This window comes from Mobula hypostoma, chromosome 16 (assembly GCF_963921235.1).
Source record: "Mobula hypostoma chromosome 16, sMobHyp1.1, whole genome shotgun sequence".
NCBI classification, from domain to species: domain Eukaryota; kingdom Metazoa; phylum Chordata; class Chondrichthyes; order Myliobatiformes; family Myliobatidae; genus Mobula; species Mobula hypostoma.
Genome location: NC_086112.1, coordinates 33,439,792 through 33,462,882, shown reverse-complemented (window position 1 = coordinate 33,462,882; position 23,091 = coordinate 33,439,792). Strand labels below are relative to the sequence as shown.

Here is a 23,091-nt window from a genome sequence, read left to right as displayed (position 1 = left end):
GCGATCTCTGGTGTGATTGATAAAACTTTATCAAATATTATTGTATAATATACTTACGATCAGTACTGGTTCGATTTTGCCCTGGTCTTCGTGTGAAATGAAATGCATATTTTTTTGTTTTGTTTTTAAATCGGATCTTGCACTGGTGTGACTGCTTGTGTCCTTCTGTGGCGGTGTATTTTGCTTGGCTTGTTCTTCCTCGTGCCTGTGTGACTATCGGTGTGTTTTGTTGGGTGCTTTGGCTAGCCCTCAGTATGCCTATGTGTTTAACTGGGTGCACTGGCTTGTCCTCACTGTTTGGCTGGGTTGTACTGACTTGTCCTCACAGTGTATGTGTATATGTGTTTGCTGTGCATTTCTCTCTGTCTGTCTCTCTCTCTCTCTCTGCTCCAGACCCGGCTCCGCTCCTTTGTTTCACAGCCATTCGCCCTGCAGCCACTCAGAGCGCAGCTTTTATGAAACTCAGCCCAGCCATTGGCTGTGCATTTTCGCATCTGTGTGTGCGAGAGAGAGAGCCGAGCTTGCAGCACAAGAGTCAAGTTAGTCTGTGTGTGTGAAAGGAGCTTCCAGCAGAGCCAGCACTGGAGCGTTCAACTCCCAGCAGTAGAGCGTTTAGCCAACACAGCCAGAAAAAACAGCTACTTTCACCCTTCTCTCGTCACAGCCTGCGGCAGCCAGCAGAGCTTGAACCAGGCACCCAGCTGAACCAGTTCCAAGTATTTAGTCCGCCAACCACTGCTTAAAACAAAGGGTTACAATGATTAAACCCAAAACACTTTAGTACAAAGCAGCACACATTTAAATTTGTTTCTCTATTCATCCAGAAGATTTAGGTCATGGTATTTAAATTTATAATAAATGCATCCTCCATCAAAATCGTATGTAATCACACCTTCTTAAAGTAACAGCAAACTGACTTTCCCCAAATCATTTTTGATTATTTCCCTTATTCATCCAGAAAATCCAGATTACAGATGATCCTGATGAAGGGTCTTGGCTGGAAACGTCGGCTGTTTATTCCTCTCCAATAGATGCTGCCCGACCCGCTGAATTCCTCCGGTATTTTGTGTGTGTAACTTTGGATTTCAAGCATCTGCAGAATATCTTGTGTTTATGATTACTGATGAGGATTTGATTGACTGCCCTCCGCTCTAATGTCACAATGAAAACAATGCATCACCCAATTTTTCTGCACAAACAACAGGAATTCTGCAGATGCTGGAAATTCAAGCAACACACATCAAAGTTGCTGGTGAACGCAGCAGGCCAGGCAGCAACTTTGATGTGTGTTACCCAATTTTTCTGATTATTTTAGTTTTAAATGTTGAACGTCACAATTACGAATCACTATTTCTCATGAATCAGTAAACACATTATGAAATGACTACTCATTGGAACTACTTTGAATCCACAATGGCTGGAAGCATACATTTTACTTTGTAATGGGATTATTTCCCTCTATGGTATTTTTTGTTGACCCTAAATTACAACTGTTAGCACTTTAGTGTTCCTAATTTAAATGCGCAGTAGTTGTGAAGAGAAGGAACTGTGTGCATCCGAACAGCAAAGTCAAAGTTCAAAGTAGATTTGATTTTCGAAGTATATGTATATGTCAACATATACAACCCTGAGGTGCATTTTCTTACAATCACAGTGAATACAAGAAACACAATAGAATCAATTAATGAAAGACGGCACCCCAAAAGGACGGGCAACTAATGAGAAAAAACAACAAACTGTGCAAATACAAAAAGAGAAAAAATAAATAATAATAAATAAATAAGCAATAAATATGGAGAGCATAAAATGAAGAGTGCTTGAAACAAGAGTCCATAGGAAACGTCTCTTTAAAATGTTTTCCTTCAGATAGTTTTTGTTGAGAAAAGATATTGAATTTTAAAAAGAGGTTAAACATTATCTCGTGGGTCAAGTCGGTGTGCCATTCAGCAGTGCTTATAGCGTTAGAAACAATTTATGCGATGCCTTAAAATATAGTTGTCTGAACTACTTTCAGATTATTCATTTCTATCAATATTTCTTTCTTTGGGCCAATGTTTATTAAGTGTGTCCATGTATGGATGGTGAATACGCCTGCTTACATTTGTGGAGGTTACTTCTTCCCTTGTGTATACATATAGAAAATGTGTGCCTGTTATGTCTCTGAATGATGTATGAGCTGTGGTATTTATTTTGTGCATGCATCATTTATCATATTTGTGCCTGATATGTATATGCATTTTTTTTTACTTTTGTGCGGGTCTCCGTGCTGTATCGTTTTAGTGGTGTACGTTTCTGTTCCTCTAGCTGGCTGATGACTTTCATGCGTGTTGGTGGATTCGACTAAGATGTATTTGCATTTATATTTGGTACATGTCTTTGTAAATGTCTATGTGTTTATTGATGTATGTAAATCTTTTTGCTCGTGTTTCTCTCAGGGTCCCTCCCTCCTTTCACTGCTAGTGGGATCAATCCCATTGTGGCTACACCTTTTTGGTATCCTGTTTGGGTGCCTATTCTATCAGAGCGCAAAGGATAACCTGATTTAAATCTATAAATTCAGTGTGCCGAGAATCAAGTATGAACGTTTTCAATCACCTGAGTAATGAGTTAAATGCCTCTCTGATGGATGGTGTGTTGTCTGCGTCTCTGCAGAATGTAAGCTATCTGTGGTGTGTAATGTGCGTGCTTTTGTGCAAAGTGAACCCATGTCATATGGTGTTTTTTCTCTGACAACATTGTGTGTGTGTGTGTGTTTGTGTGTGTGCTTGTGTTTCCCTCTTCGCTATTTGCCCTTGCCCTTCGTGTGCCTTTTACATTTCAAAAGAGGTTGGTGGCCAGGATACGGCGAGTGTGGACATACACAAACATACGATCGCCCTCAATGTCTGCAACCAAACGGCAGCTAGCGATTAGCCGAACTGTGCAAACTTAATGCCTCACTCACATGGAGTCATCAGCACATTCTGCAGTGGTCATAGTCTGTTTCGTAATAGGTTTTTTTGCCCTATGTGTGTGGTTGATAACAATGTTTCTGTTTGGACGTGTTGGTCGTGTTTTATTTTGAGCTCACGGCAGTAAACAGCGATCATTTCCTTCCACTGAGTTTTTACTACAAAGGACGGCGGAGTGGGGGATGGGGAGCAACAAAGCTTTCACAATAACCTTACTGATGTCCGGAAAAATCACATCCAGAATGGTTTTAACGCTGGTCCTTTCTTGTTTCCGAAAACAAAACATTCGCAAAAAAGAACATCTGAAGCTTTCGGTTTTAATTTGAAAATGTGATATTTGTCTAGCCAATGAAATTCAACCTGTGGTGTAAAACATAATTACTTCATTACAAAGTTATCTTATACATCATACAGGCGTAGATCCTTTCCCTGTTTGACTATGAATAGAGACAATAATGATTTGAGAGAAAGGCATAGGTCACTTTATGATAATAAGAAAATAAAGCAATAAAACATCATTTGTGAAGTACATGAATCAGTAAATTTTAGTTTCCATGACCCAGAAAATAAGATGCCATTCGCTTAGACTAGACTATATTTGCTCATTACAATTTTTTTCAAATATAACATTAACAATTTTTAAATAATATACCACAAAGTACCAGAATAATATAACCATATTTTTGTTTATTTAATGCTTCACATATACAGTAAATGAAGATAAATCATGTTCAACAATGTTCATTCTGGATAGATAGCAGATTCTTATTGGTCATCTAACATATTTCCTCACAGGATATTTACGTGTCACAATATATGTGGAAGTTTACAGCAATAATATGGAAGATTATTGAACCAAAGGATGCTGTAGTTTAAAGGAAATTACAATTCCATTCAGCAGCGGAGATCAGTTCTTTCCTCCATATAAGTCTCCAGTCTAATCTCTGTTCTTAGTTGCTCACACTCCTTATTCATTAATAATATTTTATTTTACAGGCAGCCATTTTCTTTAATTCATAAATAATTTCAACAATAGTTTGTGCCGGACAGATCCAGATTCTGACCACCCTCTCTATAGAGAATATGGTTCATAAACTAGCCTGTAACTCATCATATGCTCTCATTTGTCTCTTTGCTTTTAGTGAGCTTCACCGCACCTGCCAGAGAAAGAACTGAAGTCCTGGCTCCCTGCCCCCTCCTTTGAGTCTGAAGTCATTGTACCAGCATTTGCACTGGGGCTGTAGTCTTTGAACCAAGGTATCCAAGCCAATATATATTAGTTTCAGGCCCAAATATCATTCTTCCTGATTCATATTAAAAAGTCTACATTTGCATGTCTGTGTTTTGCTTCCTGCAGTGGTTGAGATTCCAAGTAAATGCACTGGACAGAGTTCAAAAACCAGATTTATGCACCAGCAGGGTGACTCAGTAATCTGGCGTCCCCAGTGACACCTACATTGAGCACATCTCGCTGGCTTTGTCAATAGGTTCAATGTAATTGAAACAAAAAATCCCTTCCGTTCTCATAAACTGTCATTGACAGATGCAACCAGAAGTGTTTTTATTAATACAATGCTGTCTTTTAAACAGGTAAATAAAAATATAAAAAACCTGTCTAATTTTATGCATCACTGCTTTAATACATGTCACTCCAGAATAATGTAAATATTTAATAGTAGAAATAATATTTTCCTGGGATAATTTTAATTTTTTCAGTTGAATATTTTAAAACATCATTTCATTTTTTTTCCTGGAAATGTTAGCAACAGGCAAATTCAGAGTTTGGCTTTGAGAAAGATCAGGCGGATTGCAAAGCTAATTTAACAAGCTTGAAGTCTGTTGATTTGAAACAAACCAGTGTAAATGGTATTTGAACCCCACGTTTCTTCCTGCCAGTTCACGTCCAACCACATTTTAAATTGTTAACGCATGTTGCCCTGTAATTGCTGTATGAATTCATTGACACACTGCATGGTGCATTACACCCAATGTTTTTCTTACCTATACTTTCTTTGCCTGTGTTACTTTTCCCACTACCGCTATTTGGCTTGACCATGAACACTGCAGTGCAGCCAAATACACAACAGAATTGATTTTACTTCGTTTCAGTAATGCTGCAGCACATTGATAGAAAATAATTTTCAGCATTATCCACCCAAACTTCTTAACTTTAACTTTATTGTGCTCATGGACTTCTTCATCAAGTTATGGTATTGTTGCACTGTTGTAACTATATGTTATAGTTATGTGGTTTTGTCAGTTTTTTCAGTCTTAGGCTGTCCTGTGTTTTGTGATATCACACCGGAGGAAATATTGTATCTTTCTTAAAGCATGCATTACTAAATGACAATAAAAGAGGACTACGTGTCTTCACAATCTAAACTTCCCATATCAATAACATTTGGTGATTTTTCACTCTTAATCTGGGACTTTTCTCCTTAAGGCCCACTTGGGTAAGTAATCATGGGCTGTAGAAATGGAAAGATGTCAAGTTAACACACGTATTCTCTGCACAAATGTATTAACAGAGGAGGACGAACAATTTTCAAATATAGTGTCACATTTCAAGTGTTACATACTTCGTGGGTATCTTGTGACTGTCTTATGACCATGATGTAATTGAGTATCTTGTGAGCATGATGTAATGATCTTGTGATGGTGGGATGATGTAATTTTCCCACTAATGTGAGGTTACGTGATGACATGTTCCCTACAGGTATATAAAGGGAACCCCCTGATGTCACGCAGTTTAGTTCGTCAGTTACATCATTATGCTGCTTATTCATCTCATGACGCAGTTTCGTTTTAAAGTGGAGTTTTACTTTCTATTGTAAGGTAAAATCATTGTGCCTGCAGTTTCGCCAATCGCTGCCAGTTTAGGTGTGGTGCCCCTTTGACTTACCTTTACAGTCTAGTATTGGAGAGTGACGACCTTACTAAAGTATGGGAACCTGAAGAACTGGGTAAAGTTGGTGTAGTTCAGCGGTTTCATAAAGGATTGACCTTATTGAATCTTCATTCAGGAATAGTGGCCTGCATCTGAAATAACCCTAGCAAGATCAGGAAAGTTTGTGTAGTGTTCACATGCCAGAAAAAGGTCAGTTCCTTTAAGCCATTTTATTTCCTTTGTCGTGAATTCTTTGGAAGGCATCTCTCAGCTGGGATCAGCAGTAACATCATGTCTTCGAAGAAATCAGTTTCAGGAAAGTCTCTCCTTACTGACTGTATAAATCACTTTCGAATTTACCACTTTAAGAACTGTTCCAGAGTTGCCATATAGCAGTTAACTTCTGGTTAAGTTAGTCATTTGAATACTTTTCACTATTGTTGATCAGAGTTTAATAAATGTTTATGTTTGTTTATAAAACCTGACTCAATTATATATTCATTGTTGCTGATGATGTAACACAAGCAACAAGAATTTCAAGGTATTTTATAAAACATAGGGGGCTAAAGGCAAAAGAGGAGATAAAAGAAACTACAAATGCTGGAAATCTGGAGCGACACACAGAGGAGCTGGAGGAATTCAGCAGGTCAGGCAGCATCTATGGAGGGAAATGGACAATTGATGTTTCAGGTCAACTGTCCATTTTCCACCATAATTGCTGCCTGCCCATTGAGCTCTTGCAGCTCCTTTGTGTGTTACTGAAAAAAAAAAATACTTTTGTATATTTACTGGAAAGTTAGCCAGATTGCTAGACCATTGATTTTAGTACATTGCTTTGAATTCCATGGCAATGGTGGAATGTAAATTGAAAGCACAATGTACTGGAATTGGTTTATTATTGTCACATGTGCTGAGGTACAGTGTGTAATACTTAGTTTTGCAAACCATCCTTAAACGTAATTTCAAATCAAAAGTACATCACAGTGGTGCAAGTGAAAAGCAATAACAGAATGCAGAATATAGTGTTACAATTACACAGAAAGTTTAGTGCAGGTAGACAATAAAATACAATGGATATGACAAGGTAGATTTGTGAATTCAAGAGTTCATCTTTATCGTAAAAGAAGTCCGTTCAATGGTTCTTATAACAGTGGGATAGAAGCTGTCCTTGAACCAGGTGGTGTGTGTTTTCATGTTTTTGTATCTTCTCCCCGATGGAAGGCTAGAGAAACGAGAATGAGCAAGGTGGGGATGCTGGCTGTTCTTCCAAGGCAGTGAGAAGTGCAGACAGAGTAAACAGAGTAGGCTGGTTTTCATGAAGGACTGAACTGTGTTCACAGCTCTTTGCTAATTTCCTACAGGCTTGGGCAGAGGGGTTGCAATATCAAGCTATGAAGCATCCATACAAAATGCATTCTAAGGTGCATCTATAAAAATCGATGAGGGTCAGTGAGGGCCTGCCAAATTTCATTAAGCTTCCTGGGGGAGTAGAGTTGCTGGTGTGCTTTCTTTGCCATAGCATCTACGTGATTGGACCAAGACAACTAATGTCAGTAATGTAACCATAATATTACCCAAATGTTATAATAAGATATGAGGGAAGACAAAGTGCCAGCCTTACCAGATCTGGACTATGGGTGACTCCAGACACTTGATGTATCCTTCATTCTGGAACAAATATGGATGAAGAATATCCAGTGATAAACATCGCCCAGGACAATTAAACTTCCAAAAGTCATAGAGAGATAAAACACAGAAACAGTTATTCCTGCCCACTAAGTCCACATTGACCATTAGCTACCCATTACACCAGTCATACATTAGTCTAATGCTTTTTATTCTCCCCACCTTATCATCTACTTACTCCACATTCCACTACTCATTGAAAAATAGCAAGTTTTCTGAAGTAGTTATTTATCCCTGCTGCAGTTCCAAACTTGGCAGAAAACTTAACTACAAATTCACAGTCTCCTTCTCTCAACTCTGTTATTCCCAGCATCAATACAAACAATCCGATTCCTTCTTCTCCAGCCCTTTATCTTTCCAGCCCACCTGGCTTTCCCTATCACCCTTGAACTATCCTCCTTCCTCTCCCCCTACCTTTTTATTCTGCAGTCTTCTCCCTTCATTTTCAGTCCTGAAGAAGGGTGTCAGAACAAAATGTTGACCGTTTATTCATTTCCATAGATGCTGCCTGACCTGCTGAGTTCCTCCAGCATTTTGTGTTTGTTCCAATCAATAGACCTATCTCAGTTAGCAAGGTCCAATTATACTGATATAAAGAATATGGTATATGCATGTGCAAAGAAAAGGATGTATTAGTTTGATGTAGACTGGTGTGAACAGTATTTGAAAACTAGTTTCCTTTCACTGAAGCATTTTAATCTGCTAAGTGGTAAAGTAAATGATAGGGGCTTTATACCATTGTATCTTAATGAAATTAATTATTCAGTAGCTTTCTTCATCCTACAATGCTTGATTATGTGATTTTTGAAATATATTGTAAGTTGTTTGACAATAAGTTACGATCTGAATTTTGTCAATGTATATCAACCCTAATTCAAATGGAGTAGAGACAAGTCTGTATTAATTCTGGAGGCAATAAAGAACTGAGGCAAGTAATCTGAGATGTCTTGAAGTGCATTTAACCAAATAATGTAGAATACGTGCACTGTGTCAGGGAGAGGAAGTAAAAGGGAATTAGCGACCAAACAAACAATCTGATTGAAATATTTTTGCAATTCTTTCAAAAATAGGGAGGAAGAAGAATAGAGAAAGTTTGAAAGAATTGGAAGCAAAACAGATGGCAATAAAGGAGTAGACCAGGGTCTAAGCAAAAAAAAGGGGTATGACCCCTCTGGGATCTATTGGATGAAGCAGCCAATAATAGTATCTTACATCAATATTACACTTTAACAACAGCAACGACATCTTGCATTTATGTGCCTTCCTTACCTCAGTACAAATTCCCAAAGCTCTTAAAAATACATTAAATAGGACAAAATCATGGAGGTCAATTATTGTTAAATGGATTCAAAGAGCCTCACAGAGTTAATGAGGTTTATCAAGATTCTGATGAATGAATTTAGAAATATGAGCGGAAGTGCAAAGGCCACGTCCAAAGACACAGAAAAAGTCAAGACTCAGTGTGACAAGGGCATGAATTACAGCCTTTGTAGAAGTGAGAAGGAGATACAAGTGGTATTAGGTGCGCTTTGTGGGAGGAAAGGGGCAGTTTTTAAATGAACGGTTAAGGGAGTAAACTTGGCTCTAACCTAGTAACACAGAAAGCCGGCAGACTATTTAGCAAGGAATTGAGGGAAGGCATGTGGGAGCTGATGACAATCAATTTTGTTCCTTCCTTCTCACAAGATATTTTGATTTACCTAAGACAATATTAGACAATATTTGGAGATTGAGGCCTGAAGATTTATTGAAAAGTGACTGAGTTTTATGATGCTGCAATTCACAGCTGCATTGGTATTGACAGTGGACTCCTCAAGAGTCACTGACAAAACTTGGAGAATAACTCGGATTATTTCAAATGATGATATAAAATGGGGCTATTTAGATTGTAACTATATAGGATTTCTGAGGTATAAATCTTTGGCTCAGCAATGGAAAGCTAGAAGCTCTGCTGCAAGCAGCAATATCTCTGCACCACTCATCTACCTGCATCTGCTCCTGCTTATTCATGCCGTGAGTCATCCAGTGATCCACTGTCAAACTCATTAATGAAAACCATACTAGGATTTGAAACTGATGGAGCCAGTAAGATAGGAAGCCACAAGTATCAGGCTTCTTGGGAGGCATTAGAATCTGTGGTTGCTTGTTTGTGGGATGCACATAGGGACTGGAAATTTGATGCTATTGACATTTGGTTGCACGATCTTCATCAGGACATATATTTAGATATAACCTACAAGGCACAAATACCAAAAACTTTCATTTATATAATGTACTTAACAAGGCAAAAAAATCATCAAAGGTGTTTTAGAGGGAAGTTATCAAACAATATACAATATACAACTGTGCAATGGTGTAATTAAAATGATAAGTCTTCAAGTCCATCAGTAAGTGAGTTAGAAAGAGCAGGAGGTGATAATAAATCTGAAATTATGAAAGACCAAGTGATCTTAGGCAACCTTATTGAACATTGCAGCAGGCATGGGAAGAGGAGCTTAATGCCTACTCCTAATCCTATTTCTGTTGTGCATATATTTTTAAGTGTATTTTGATTCCAAGTAGTATCTTGAGATTCGCACCCGATGGTTACATGATGATATAAGAACTATTCTGCTTGATGATAGAAAAATGGAGAGCTTTATAAGAGAGAAGGGTTAGATTGATCTAGCCCTTTAAAGAACATAAGAACGTAAGAAGTAAGAGCAGGTGTAGGTCATCTGGCCCATCAAGCCTGCTTACCATTCAATAAGATCATGGCTGATCTGGCCATGGACTCTTCACTTGCCTGTCTTTCCCCCATAATCCTTAATTCTCCTATAATGCAAAAATCTATCCAACCTTGTCTTAAATATATCTACTGAGGTAGCCTCCACTGCTTCATTGGGCAGATAATTCCACAGATTTACCACTCTCTGGGAAAAGCAGTTTCTCCTCATCTCCGTCCTAAATCTACTTCCCCAAATTTTGAGGCTATGTCCCCTATTTTTAGTCTCACCTACTGGTGGAAACAACTGTCCTGCCTCTATCTTATCCATCCCTTTAATAATTTTATATGTCTCTATAAGATCTCTCCTCATTATTTTGAATTCCAGGGAGTACAGTCCCAGGCGACTCAATCTCTTGCTTTAGTCTAAGACCCTCATCTCTGGAATCAACCTGGTGAACCTCCTCTGCACTGCCTCCAAAGTCAGTCTATCCTTTCTCAAGTAAGGAGACCAGAAATGCACGCGGTACTCCAGGTGCGGCCTCATCAGTACCCCATACAGTTGCAGCATAATGTCCCTGCTCTTAAATTCAATCCCTCCAGCAATGAAGGCCAACATTCCATTTGCCTTCTTGATAGCCTGCTGCACCTGCAAACCAACCTTTTGTGATTCATGCACAATAACCTAGCAGGTTAAAGGGTCAGCAGAACATCGTGGGCTGAAGGGCCTCCACTGTGCTGTAATGTTCTAGGTACTACCACAATTTGGCGTGCAGGTTTACTCAACCCATTTTTCCAAAATTTGCAGGAAAGTAAACTAAATATTTAATACCTTCTACCTGAAGTGATATTGGAGAAGATAACAGATTTAAAAAGTTAGTTTTAAAGGACATCTTAACAGACGAAAGAAAGGAAGAGAAGTTTGGAGAAGGAATTTCACAGTTTAGGCCAGCTGGCTGCAACGCAAGAGAGATTATACTAAAGGACCAAAGAAATCAGAATTGGAAAACTGGAGAAGAGCACGTACCTTGGTATGCTATGAATTAAAGGAAATCACAGGGATAGAAGTGAACAAGACAACAGAACAAGATGAGACTTTTAAAATTGGGCTGATGTTTAGATGGGATATTGGGTGACCAGGATTTGCTGTACGTTATTCATTGTAGCACGGTAGCATAGCAATGACTGATTGGAGATCAATTCCTGCTGCTCTGTGCAAGGAGTTTGTATATTCTCCCCACTGGTTTCCTCTGGGTGCTCCGGTTTCCTCAAACATTCCAAAAAGATGTACGGGCTGCCCCTAGCACATCCTCAGGCTGTGTTGGTCTTTGATGCAAACAACACATTTCACTGTATGTTTTGATGTTTCAATAAGCACACGTGACAAATTAAGCTAATCTTTCTTTCCTTCATTAGAAGAGGAACAAAAGAGTTGACCTTAGATTTACAGAACATAGGAAAAGGAAGCTGAGCCAGGAGTGTGCTGGGATAATCTAGGCCAATGGCTGAAGAGTTCAACAGAATCAGGGAACAAGTGAGTGAGGCAATATTACATAAGTGAGAACAGGCTGTTTAAGAATATGAATATGAGGTCATGATACCAAGTTTGTAAAAAGTATGGTTAAATTTCCAGAAATAGGAATGAAATCAATGGCTGGAAATATTTCAGATCAGAACAATCCTCTTGCTGGATCTGCAGGATATCCTGAGCGCATAAATTCTTGCTCGGTTTTGTCTTAAATTCTTGGATAAATTCCTCTTAATTTGTTGGTGTTTCAAGAGCTTTGACTGAAGTTGCATTTATAACCTGTCTTATGTTGCAGAACCGATGGTTGGCACCTTAAAGTGGTCTGAGTGGGTCCGCACATTTTGTGGCATGTTTATCTTGACCACCCACATACTCTAAACTGTACTATATCTGACACTGACAAGGCTGGGAAGTTTTCTTTTCCTAGGGAGCCAAGACCACTTAAAGCAGCCACAGCTCACACAAATAAGCACACCTACGACAAGCAGATTTCTCTAGTGGGACAGGCTTCTGCAGTATTAACCAATGTAATTCTCTCGAGCTCCCTGCTGTCCTAAGGAACTCTAGCTATGTGCTAACATAGTTCTGTCACAAGCATGACATAAGCACATTTCTCTCTTCACAACTACTTATTGCACCTTTTTAACTTTGTTTCATGGTACAGGTTTGCTCTAATTGGATGACTCTTGGAAAACTGTATGAAAGTGGTATGTAGCAATGTTTTAGGAGCATACAGATGCAGGAAGGGTCAAAATTGAATCTTTGCACAGAACTCCTGCAAGGCAAACATCACCTCTAGCAGTGTGTGATCCTTCAAAAATTAATGAACTGAAAATCACAGGCTGCTAGATTTTTTTTCCCGAAATGCACTCTCATTCATTATCCCATGTCAGGAGCCACTAAACACAAAGCTTATTTATCTATCAGCACAAAGACATCCAACCATTAAAAACATTTAACTACAGAATTATGACAGGGTATTCACTGCGTTTGTTCTTCCGTTGTTGTGATTCCTGAATGAGAATTGTTGGGGCATTGTGGTGCATGCCCTCCTTCCTTGAGTATATCGCCACATTTCTAACATCTACATGAGTGGATCGGGAAATCACTCTTCATATTGTCATTCAAATCATCTTTTACATCACCTCTAGCAGTAGCCTGACATCCAGAAAAATTCTACGGTACAAATGGATGATGCATTGGCAGAGGTACTATCTCTCAGATGAAACATTATACCAAGATCCTGCTGCTCCCTCAGATGTATATAAAACCAGAGCACTTTGTCTGAAGAAGTCACAAAAAATTTATCCTACATTTTGTTCAGACATCATTATTTAAAACAGTGGTTATTGCACTGCAGATTGTACACAGGGCTGAATATTAGCTGCGAAGTTTCCTACATTCCAAAACTAACTGCACATCAGAAGGACATAATTTGCTCTAAATTGCTTTGGGATTTCCTGAGGTTCTGAAAGGTGCTATATAAATGCAAGTCATTTTCCATCCATTTAAATTTGTAGAAATCAATTTGCCTTGTCAAGGGTTCTAGTGGAAGATTACCTGTCTATTTAATTCCTTAGAGATTATATGGATTTTGTGTAAAGATTTACTTCGGGGTTCTACAAACTTTTTTATTCCCCGTGTCTGGTTGACATACTTTTGGAGGTTTCTTCGCCATGTCATCCAGTCAATCAGCCTGCATCCATATTTCAAGTACCTTTATAAAAATTATTAAAGTGAAATAGAATTTTTAAAGTGGGTCTGTAGTTTTCCATCAAGTTTTATGAAGTAGTGTATAGAAACTTGGCTTCAATTCGCAGAGAGGACAGATTTTGGAGATTGAGATGCCCATGTATCTGCCTTGTTGTTGAGGGTATATGACTGCCCTTGGACTCAAAGCATTGAAGAAACAAAGGCTTACAATTTTTTAAAACTTCTGAAGTGCCTCCCACCCAAAGAAGTGTTGTCACAATTGTAAAATTTGAGATGCATAATATTATAGGCATAGCAAACTCAGACAAACCGTTTCTGTCGCGAGGAGAACGGGTGAACCCAAACGCAGGACACTGACACGGAGGTAGGGTAATCAGAACAGTGTTTATTAATAGTTGCAGGGAAGGCCGAGGAGCGAGGATTAGGCTGAGGAAAGCCGAGGAGTGAGCGAGGCTGGGCCGGCGATCGAACCCGGGTCGCTTCGGTGAGAACGCGGCGTTTAACCACTGAGTCAGCGGAGAGTGTAGACGGACGGCGGGATGAGGCAGAGCAGGGATGCAGACAAGGGGATGAGTGTGGCTGGAGGAGAATGGTGGGCGGCATGCCATGCCCCTGTTAACACACAGAGACAGAGTCAACACAGGCAAACAACAGCGTGGAAACAGAACTTAGAATGCACAATTCTAAGCGGCCGAGAGACAGAGCTAACACAGGCAAACAACGTGGAAACAGAATTTAGGATACACAATTCTAAGAGTTCGAGAGACTGGGTTAACACAGGTAAACAACAGCGCGGAAACAGAACTTAGAATACACGATTCTAAGCGGCCAATAGACAGGGTTAACACAGGCAAACAGCGTGGATGAACGGAAGAGCAGGAGGCAGGCAAAATTTTTCTTGACAAAGGGCATTGCTGGAGCTGAACAGCAACCAGGAGACAGGTGGCAGGCAACACTTATCTTGACACGGAGCGTTAAATGGAAAGGCAAATGGCAGACAGTACGTTTCTTGACACAGGGCGTTGCTGGAGCTGAACGGCAAACAGGGGACAGGCAGGTGGCAGGCAAGACCTATCTTGACATGGAGCGTTAAATGGAAAGGCAAATGGCAGACAATACTTTTCTTGACACGAAGAGGCAAATGAAAAGACAAACAGCAGGCAATATTTATTTTGACACGGAGAGACAGAGTTACACAGGTAAACCTTGGTACTGAAGCAAAACTTAAAATACACCATTCTAGGTGGCTGGGAACGTGCATTACCACACTGCTGAAGCAATGGTCTGGAAACAAGTGGATGCAAAGCCTGGGTTTTTATGCTGCAGGTTTAGATGAGAATCAGCTACCGAAATCAAGGAGCCCAGGAGAACATGTGGAAAAGGGAATGAGGAGAATAAGAAGAATTAACGGTCGGGACCGTGACAGTTTCAGTGATGTCAATTGTTTCAACAAGAGGATGCTCAAATACTCATCAGTTATGGATGAACCAGGGAATTCATAGTCTGCTGAGGGTTAGATCTGTAGTGTTCAAGGACAGTGATCCAGAACTATACAAGAAGTCCAGGTTCAATCTATGGAAGGCTATTTTATGAGTGAAAATGAAACAATTCTGATTGAAGTTAGAGATATAATTGAGTAAACGTCAATGCAGGCCATTGCTCCCTACAAGGCAAATCTAACATTATGAATGACTGATGCTTCACTTCCAGATAAGCTCAATGCTATTTATGTAAACTTTGAAAGGGAGAATAAAACCACACCTATGCAAACCCCTGCATCACCCGGTGACCCTGTAATCTCTGTCTCAGAGGCCGACATCAGCACATCTTTTGAGAGGATGCATCCTCACAAGGCATCAGTCCCTGATGGTCTACCTGGTAGGACAGAGAAAACCTGTGACAACCAACTGTTGGGAGTGTTCAAGCGCATCTTCAATCTCTCACTGCTTCAATCAGAGGTTCCCGTCTCCTTTAAAAGGGTGACAATCTACCAGTGCCCAAGAAGAGCAGGGTGAGCAGCCTCAACAACTATGTCTAGTTACACTCACATCTACTGTGTGGCTAGGCATAGCTCAAATACCATCTATAAATTTGCTGACGATACAACCATTGTGGTGACGAGAGGGCGTACAGGAGTGAGGTATGCCAACTAGTGGAGTGGTACCGCAGCAACAACCTGGCACTCAGTGTCAGTAAGACGGAAGAGCTGATTGTGGACTTCTGGAAGGGTAAGACAAAGGAACACATACCAATCCTCATAGAGGGATCAGCATTGGAGAGAGTGAGCAGTTTCAAGTTTCTGGGGAGAGCATTCTGACAGGCTGCATCACTGTCTGATATGGGGGCAGGGGCACAGGACTGAAAGAAGCTGCAGAGGGTTGTAAATTTAATCGGCTCCATCTTGGTTACTAGCCTACAAAGGACCCAGGATATCTTCAAGGAGCGGTGTCTCAGAAAGGCAGCATCCATTATTAAGGACCTCCAGCACCCAGGGCATGCCCTTTTCTGACTGTTACCATCAGGTAGGAGGTACAGAAGCCTGAAGGCACACACTCAGTGATTCAGGAACAGCTTCTTCCACTCTGCCGTCTGATTCCTAAATGGACATTGAACTTTAGACACTACCTCACTTTTTGTTAATATATAGTATTTCTGTTTTTTGCACAATTTTAGTCTGTTCAATATATGTATACTGTATAAAGTATACTGAATAAAATTTACTCATTTATTTATTATTATTATTATCTTATTTTTTCTTCTATATTATGTATTACATTGAACTGCTGCTACTAAATTAACAAATTTCACATCACATGCTGGTGATATTAAACCTGATTCTGATTCTGATATTTTTAGAGAGACTGGTCACGTCCAGATTCAAATCCTGCCGGAGCAAAGACCTAGACCTGCTCCAGTTTGTCTATTGCCTCACTAGATCTACAGCAGATGCAATCTCACCGGCTCTGCACTCGGCCTTGTATCACCTGGACAATAGCAATACTTATGTCAGTCTGCTGTTTGTTGACTACAGCTCAGTCAGTATTCAACACCATCATACCATCAGTACTAATCAATAAGCTCCGAAACCTGGGCCTCTGTACCTCCCTCTGCAACTAGATTCTTGACTTCCTCACTGTGAGACCACAGTCAGCACAGATCATAAATAACATCTCCATCTTGTGAAAAATCAGTACTGGCACACGTCAAGGATACATGCTTAGCCCACTGCTCTATTCTCTCTATACCCATGACAATATGGCTAGGCACAGCTCACGTATCATCTATAAATTTTCTGATGACTCAACTATTATTGGCAGAATTTTAGATGGTGATGAGGAGGCATATAGTAGTGAGATAGATCAGCTGGTTGAGTGGTGTTGTAACAACAACTTTGATGTCAGGAAGACTATGGAATTGATTGTGGACTTTAGGAAGGAGAAGATAAGGGAACACACACCAGTCCTCATTGAGGTAACAGCATTGGAAACACTGAGCAGTTTCAAGTTTCTGGGTGGCAATATTTCTGAAGATCTATGTGGGCACAGCATATTGATGCAATTACAACGAAGGCATGACAGTGGCTATATTTCATCAGGAGTTTGAGGAGACTTCATATGACACAAAAGACTCTTGCAAATTTCTACAGATGTACTGTGGAGAGCATTCTAACTGGTTGCATCGCTGTCTGGTATGGAGGGGCCACTGCACAGGATTGGAAAAAGCTGCAGGAAGTTTGCAAACTCAGCCAACTCCATCGTGGCCACTAGCCTCCTCAGCATCTTCAAAAGGCAATGCATCAAAAAGGTGTCATTCATGATTAAGGACCCACATCACCTAGGACATGCCCTCTTCTCATTGCTACCATCAAAAAGGAAATACAGGAGCCTGAACACAGATACTCAGCGCTTTAGGAAGAGCTTCATCCACTTCACCATCAGATTTCTGAATGGACAATGCATACTACCACTTTTTTTTGCTCTCTTTTTGAACTACCTATTTAACTAAAAATGTTAAAACATATTTCTTACTGTAATTTATAGTTTTTTAATTATATATTGCCACGGGATGCTGCCGCAAATCAATGAATTTCATGACATATACTAATGATATTAAACCTGATTCGGATTTTGATTCTAATTTCACTTCATTTTAACTTTTGTATAAGTATCATTTAAAAAATCATTTGCACATTTGTACATAAGTCAGAATAATAAATTCACATCATTACGAAATATGATTAGGGGTATAGTCTTGTTCCAAGACACTTGTCTGAAACCAGGAAGAGCCGTTTCTATGGAAAATTTACCTTAAAGCACTAGTTTTTGCTCACTAGACTATGGTTAATGCCTGTTTTGCCCTGACTCTACCATTATTAATCACTGTTTTATTAAGAAAAATGGCACTGTACATACAATATTAGCAAATCTCCATATATCAGTAATTTAGCAATAGTTTTCCTGAATTTCTTTTTTTTTGAGCCAAAAAACATCCTGATATTTGTCTCAATTTCCCACGTGTGCATTTATACTCAACTACACTTAATTTGTGATTGGTAGAGTAGAATATAATTAAATTATCATAATTGTGAATGATAATAAAGCATAAGCAACTTCTTTAAATTTAGTATTCTATCTATGCACTGACATTTCATGCTTCACTGAGGTGTGATTTATCCCATTCCACCATTCTTATTTATACTTTGTACTTTATACTTTATTGTCGCCAAACAATTGATACTAGAGCATACAATCATCACAGCGATATTTGATTCTGCGCTTCGTGCTCCCTGCAGTACAACTCGATAGTAAATATTAAAAATTTAAATTATAAAACATAAATAGAAAATAGAAAAGGGAAAGTAAGGTAGGGCAAAAAAACCGAGAGGCAGGTCCGGAGATTTGGAGGGTACGGCCCATATCCGGGTCAGGATCCATACAGAAGTCTTATCACAGTTGGAAAGAAGCTGTTCCCAAATCTGGCCATACGAGTCTTCAAGCTCCTGAGTCTTCACCCGGAGGGAAGAGGGACGAAAAGTGTGTTGGCTGGGTGGGTCGAGTCCTTGATTATCCTGGCAGCTCTGCTCCGACAGCGTGCGGTGTAAAGTGAGTCCAAGGACAGAAGGTTGGTTTGTGTGATGTGCTGGGCTGCATTCATGATCTTCTGCAGCTTCTTCCGGTCTTGGACAGGACAACTTCCATACCAGGTTGTGATGCACCCTAGAAGAATGCTTTCTACGGTGCTTCTTTAAAAATTAGTGAGGATTTTAGGGGACAGGCCAAATTTCTTTAGTTTTCTCAGGAAGTAAAGGCGCTGGTGGGTCTTCTTGGCAGTGGTCTGTGCTTGGTTGGACCAAGTCAGGTCATTTGTGATATTGACTCTGAGGAACTTAAAACTTTTGCCCTGTTCCACTTGCGCACCACCGATGTAAATGGGGTCGTGCGGTCTGCTACTCCTTCTGAAGTCAACAACCAATTCCTTCGTCTTGCTGACATTGAGGGATAGGTTATTGTCTTCGCACCATGCCACCAGGTTCTTAATTACCTCTCTGTACTCAAACTCATCATTACCCGAGATAAGGCCTACAATTGTATTCTATTTTTTACTATATTAATAGCTTTGTTTTATATTCTTGCAGTAAGTGAGAGAACTGATTTAATTCAGGCAGAATAGATATAGTTCAAGAGGGAGGGTGCTGAAATTCATAAATAAAGTCACTTCTAATGAATTAAGCATTGATCTTGAAATTTTTAAATACTAAATTAAGATTTAAAAAACTCCAATATATTTCTAAAAGAGTGTGATTGTGTGAATAATATTGAAATCATTAAATGGAATTCTTCCATCTAAAGCCTTCTACTAATTTATACAGCCACTCTCAGGATCTCCTGTGGCTTCTCAATTCCATTACGGTTATCATCATATACTCACACATTGCTCTCATACTTCTCCCAAATTCGGTCTCACTTCTTTAGGAACTTTTCCCATTAAAATGGGAGATTATATATTATAGAAGGAAACTGTTTGACCTATTGTATCCGCTGGCTAAGAATGGAATTTAGGTTAATCCAATTTCCAAGCTTACTCTGTGGCTCTGAGTTTAAGGCTCCCTAAGTGCTCATCCAGGTATTTTCTAAAATATGATAAAGAACTCTGACTTCGCCATCCTTTCTAGGTAATAGTACTGGACCCTTGGTACTTACTGAGTCAAATAATTCTTTTCTCAACTCCTCTCTCATCCTTCTATCAAAGATATTAAATCTCCCCTCCACCTCCACTCTCCAAGTTGCAGATCTCTTTGTCATGCCAAATAGATCCTATCTATTTATCCTACCTTAGACTATATATATAGGAATTTGCAGACCTCATAGTATCCTAACATTTCAGGTGTCTGTTGTTATCTCTTTTCTCCTCCCCAGAATCTTCACCTCATAGACCTCTAGATTTAAAACCACTTGGCACTTCTGAGCACATTTAACTAGTCCATTGACATCTTCCTGTGGCCTGAAATTTCCTTTCTGAGTTCTTGCCATTTTTTATGACTGCATGCTCTAATTCATAACTATCTAACCTTTGAACTTTCATTGTTCATCCACTCATAATGGAACAAAGCAGAATTGTTCAAAATGCTCTCAAAATGCTTATTTTCGTTGGAACCTTCACTGTCACACATCCTTGTCATCTATTTGAGTAAGGTATTAATATTCTGCTCTTAAACATCTAAAGCCACATATTAGTGCATATACAGCATAACAATCATCTGTTCTAGATGGAATGCATCAAACCCTGTAGACCTTTGTTGTTTCTACTAATGCTGCCTGGTACTCCAGTATCACTGCATAGAACAACGATAACCATGAAAAATTCTGCAGATGCTGGAATTCCAAAGCAACACACATAAAATGCTGGATGAACTCAGCATGTCAGGCAGCATCTATGGAAGTGAATAAACAGTCAACGTTTCGGGTCGAGACCGGTCTTCAGGACTGGAATGAAAGGGGGAAGACACCAGAATAAAAAGATGGGGGGGAAGGGAAGGAGGATAGGTAGAAGACAATAGATGAAGCCAGGTTGATAGGAAAGGTAAAGGCCTGGAGAGGAAGGAATCTGATAGAAGAGGAGAGTGGACCATAGGAAAAAAGGAAGGAAGAAGGGACCCGGGGGAGGAGTTAGGCAGATGAGAAGAGGCAAAAGGCCAGTGACCTTGATAATACTTTGTTCCTCAGTTACTTCTTAACACTAAACACTGCCTCACATTGTTCACCTCAAACAGCAAATCCAAATTTTTAGTGAACTTCTCATTATCAAGGCTGATCATGATCTCAGCCAACTCTGCTGCTTCCTGTAATTCTTTCCTACTTATCTCAAGCTTCTGAAACCGCTCTGCATTTTTGACTCAATTGTCAGTCTCTCTCTGGTAAAAGCTATTACCAATACTTCTCTTCCAGCTCAAATAACTAAATTGAGGTCATAATTGCTAAACTGTTGATAGAAATTCCTGTCAAATCTAGCAACAGTTTTAATTTTATTTCAGCAATTGCTGTGAAAAAGATATGTGAAAGCTTTTGTGCAACCCAACAAATTATTTTCCTTCCCCACTCTCCAACTTTTAACTCTACTCCTCATCCTTTTTTCTCCAATCCTGCTGAAGGGTCTCAGCCTGAAACGCCAACTGCACTCTTTTCCAGAGATGCTGGCTGGCCTATAGAGTTCCTCCAGGATTTTATGTGTGTTGGTTGGATTTCCAGCATTTGCTGCTTGTCTCTTGTTTGTAATTATTTTCCCATCAAATGAAAGATGGCTCTAAAAGTTTTATTTAATTATTTATTTATAAGTTTTATTTATTCAACGTTCAGGGATATTCAATATTCAGGAGGGATAGACATGAAGGAAGGGGAGGTGGGGTGGCGTTGCTGGTTAAAAAAGAGATTAACGCAATAGAAAGGAAGGACATAAGCCGGGAAGATGCGGAATCAATATGGGTAGAGCTGCGTAACACTAAGGGGCAGAAGACGCTGGTGGGAGTTGTGTACAGGCCACCTAACAGTAGTAGTGAGGTTGGAGATGGTATTAAACAGGAAATTAGAAATGTGTGCAATAAAGGAACAGCAGTTATAATGGGTGACTTCAATCTACATGTAGACTGGGTGAACCAAATTGGTAAAGGTGCTGAGGAAGAGGATTTCTTGGAATGTATGCAGGATGGTTTTTTGAACCAACATGTCGAGGAACCAACGAGAGAGCAGGCTATTCTGGACTGGGTTTTGAGCAATGAGGAAGGGTTAATTAGCGATCTTGTCGTGAGAGGCCCCTTGGGTAAGAGTGACCATAATATGGTGGAATTCTTCATTAACATGGAGAGTGAGATAGTTAATTCAGAAACAAAGGTTCTGAACTTAAAGAGGGGTAACTTTGAAGGTATGAGACGTGAATTAGCTAAGATAGACTGGCAAATGACACTTAAAGGATTGACGGTGGATATGCAATGGCAAGCATTTAAAGGTTGCATGGATGAACTACAACAATTGTTCATCCCAGTTTGGCAAAAGAATAAATCAAGGAAGGTAGTGCACCTGTGGCTGACAAGAGAAATTAGGGATAGTATCAATTCCAAAGAAGTAGCATACAAATTAGCCAGAGAAAGTGGCTCACCTGAGGACTGGGAGAAATTCAGAGTTCAGCAGAGGAGGACAAAGGGCTTAATTAGGAAGGGGAAAAAAGATTATGAGAGAAAACTGGCAGAGAACATAAAAACGGACTGTAAAAGCTTTTATAGATATGTAAAAAGGAAAAGACTGGTAAAGACAAATGTAGGTCCCCTGCAGACAGAAACAGGTGAATTGATTATGGGGAGCAAGGACATGGCAGACCAATTGAATAATTACTTTGGTTCTGTCTTCACTAAGGAGGACATAAATAATCTTCCAGAAATAGTAAGGGACAGAGGGTCCAGTGAGATGGAGGAACTGAGTGAAATACATGTTAGTAGGGAAGTGGTGTTAGGTAAATTGAAGGGATTGAAGGCAGATAAATCCCCAGGGCCAGATGGTCTGCATCCTAGAGTGCTTAAGGAAGTAGCCCAAGAAATAGTGGATGCATTAGTGATAATTTTTCAAAACTCGTTAGATTCTGGACTAGTTCCTGAGGATTGGAGGGTGGCTAATGTAACCCCACTTTTTAAAAAAGGAGGAAGAGAGAAACCGGGGAATTATAGGCCAGTTAGCCTAACGTCGGTGGTGGGGAAACTGCTGGAGTCAGTTATCAAGGATGTGATAACAGCACATTTGGAAAGCGGTGAAATGATCGGACAAAGTCAGCATGGATTTGTGAAAGGAAAATCATGTCTGACGAATCTCATAGAATTTTTTGAGGATGTAACTAGTAGAGTGGATAGGGGAGAACCAGTGGATGTGGTATATTTGGATTTTCAAAAGGCTTTTGACAAGGTCCCACACAGGAGATTAGTGGGCAAACTTAAAGCACACGGTATTGGGGGTAAGGTATTGGTGTGGGTGGAGAATTGGTTAGCAGACAGGAAGCAAAGAATGGGAATAAACGGGACCTTTTCAGAATGGCAGGCGGTGACTAGTGGGGTACCGCAAGGCTCAGTGCTGGGACCCCAGTT

At 39.8% G+C, this 23,091-nt stretch overlaps 1 protein-coding gene across 2 annotated transcripts in view; it reads right to left on the bottom strand.

Moving 5' to 3' along the window:
* Nucleotides 1–403, bottom strand: part of znf608 (zinc finger protein 608) — an 84,038-nt gene extending 83,635 nt beyond the window's left edge. Inside the window, exon 1 of one of the 2 annotated variants that reach the window (XM_063068724.1) lies at nt 58–403. Coding sequence is in view for 1 of the 2 variants with exons in the window: in XM_063068728.1 (XP_062924798.1) it covers nt 58–108 (51 nt within the window). In the remaining variant the exon portion in view is untranslated. The remainder of the gene's footprint in view (nt 1–57) is intronic. The other variant, XM_063068728.1, reaches the window with a different exon arrangement.
* Between the last annotated feature and the right edge of the window lie 22,688 nt (nt 404–23,091).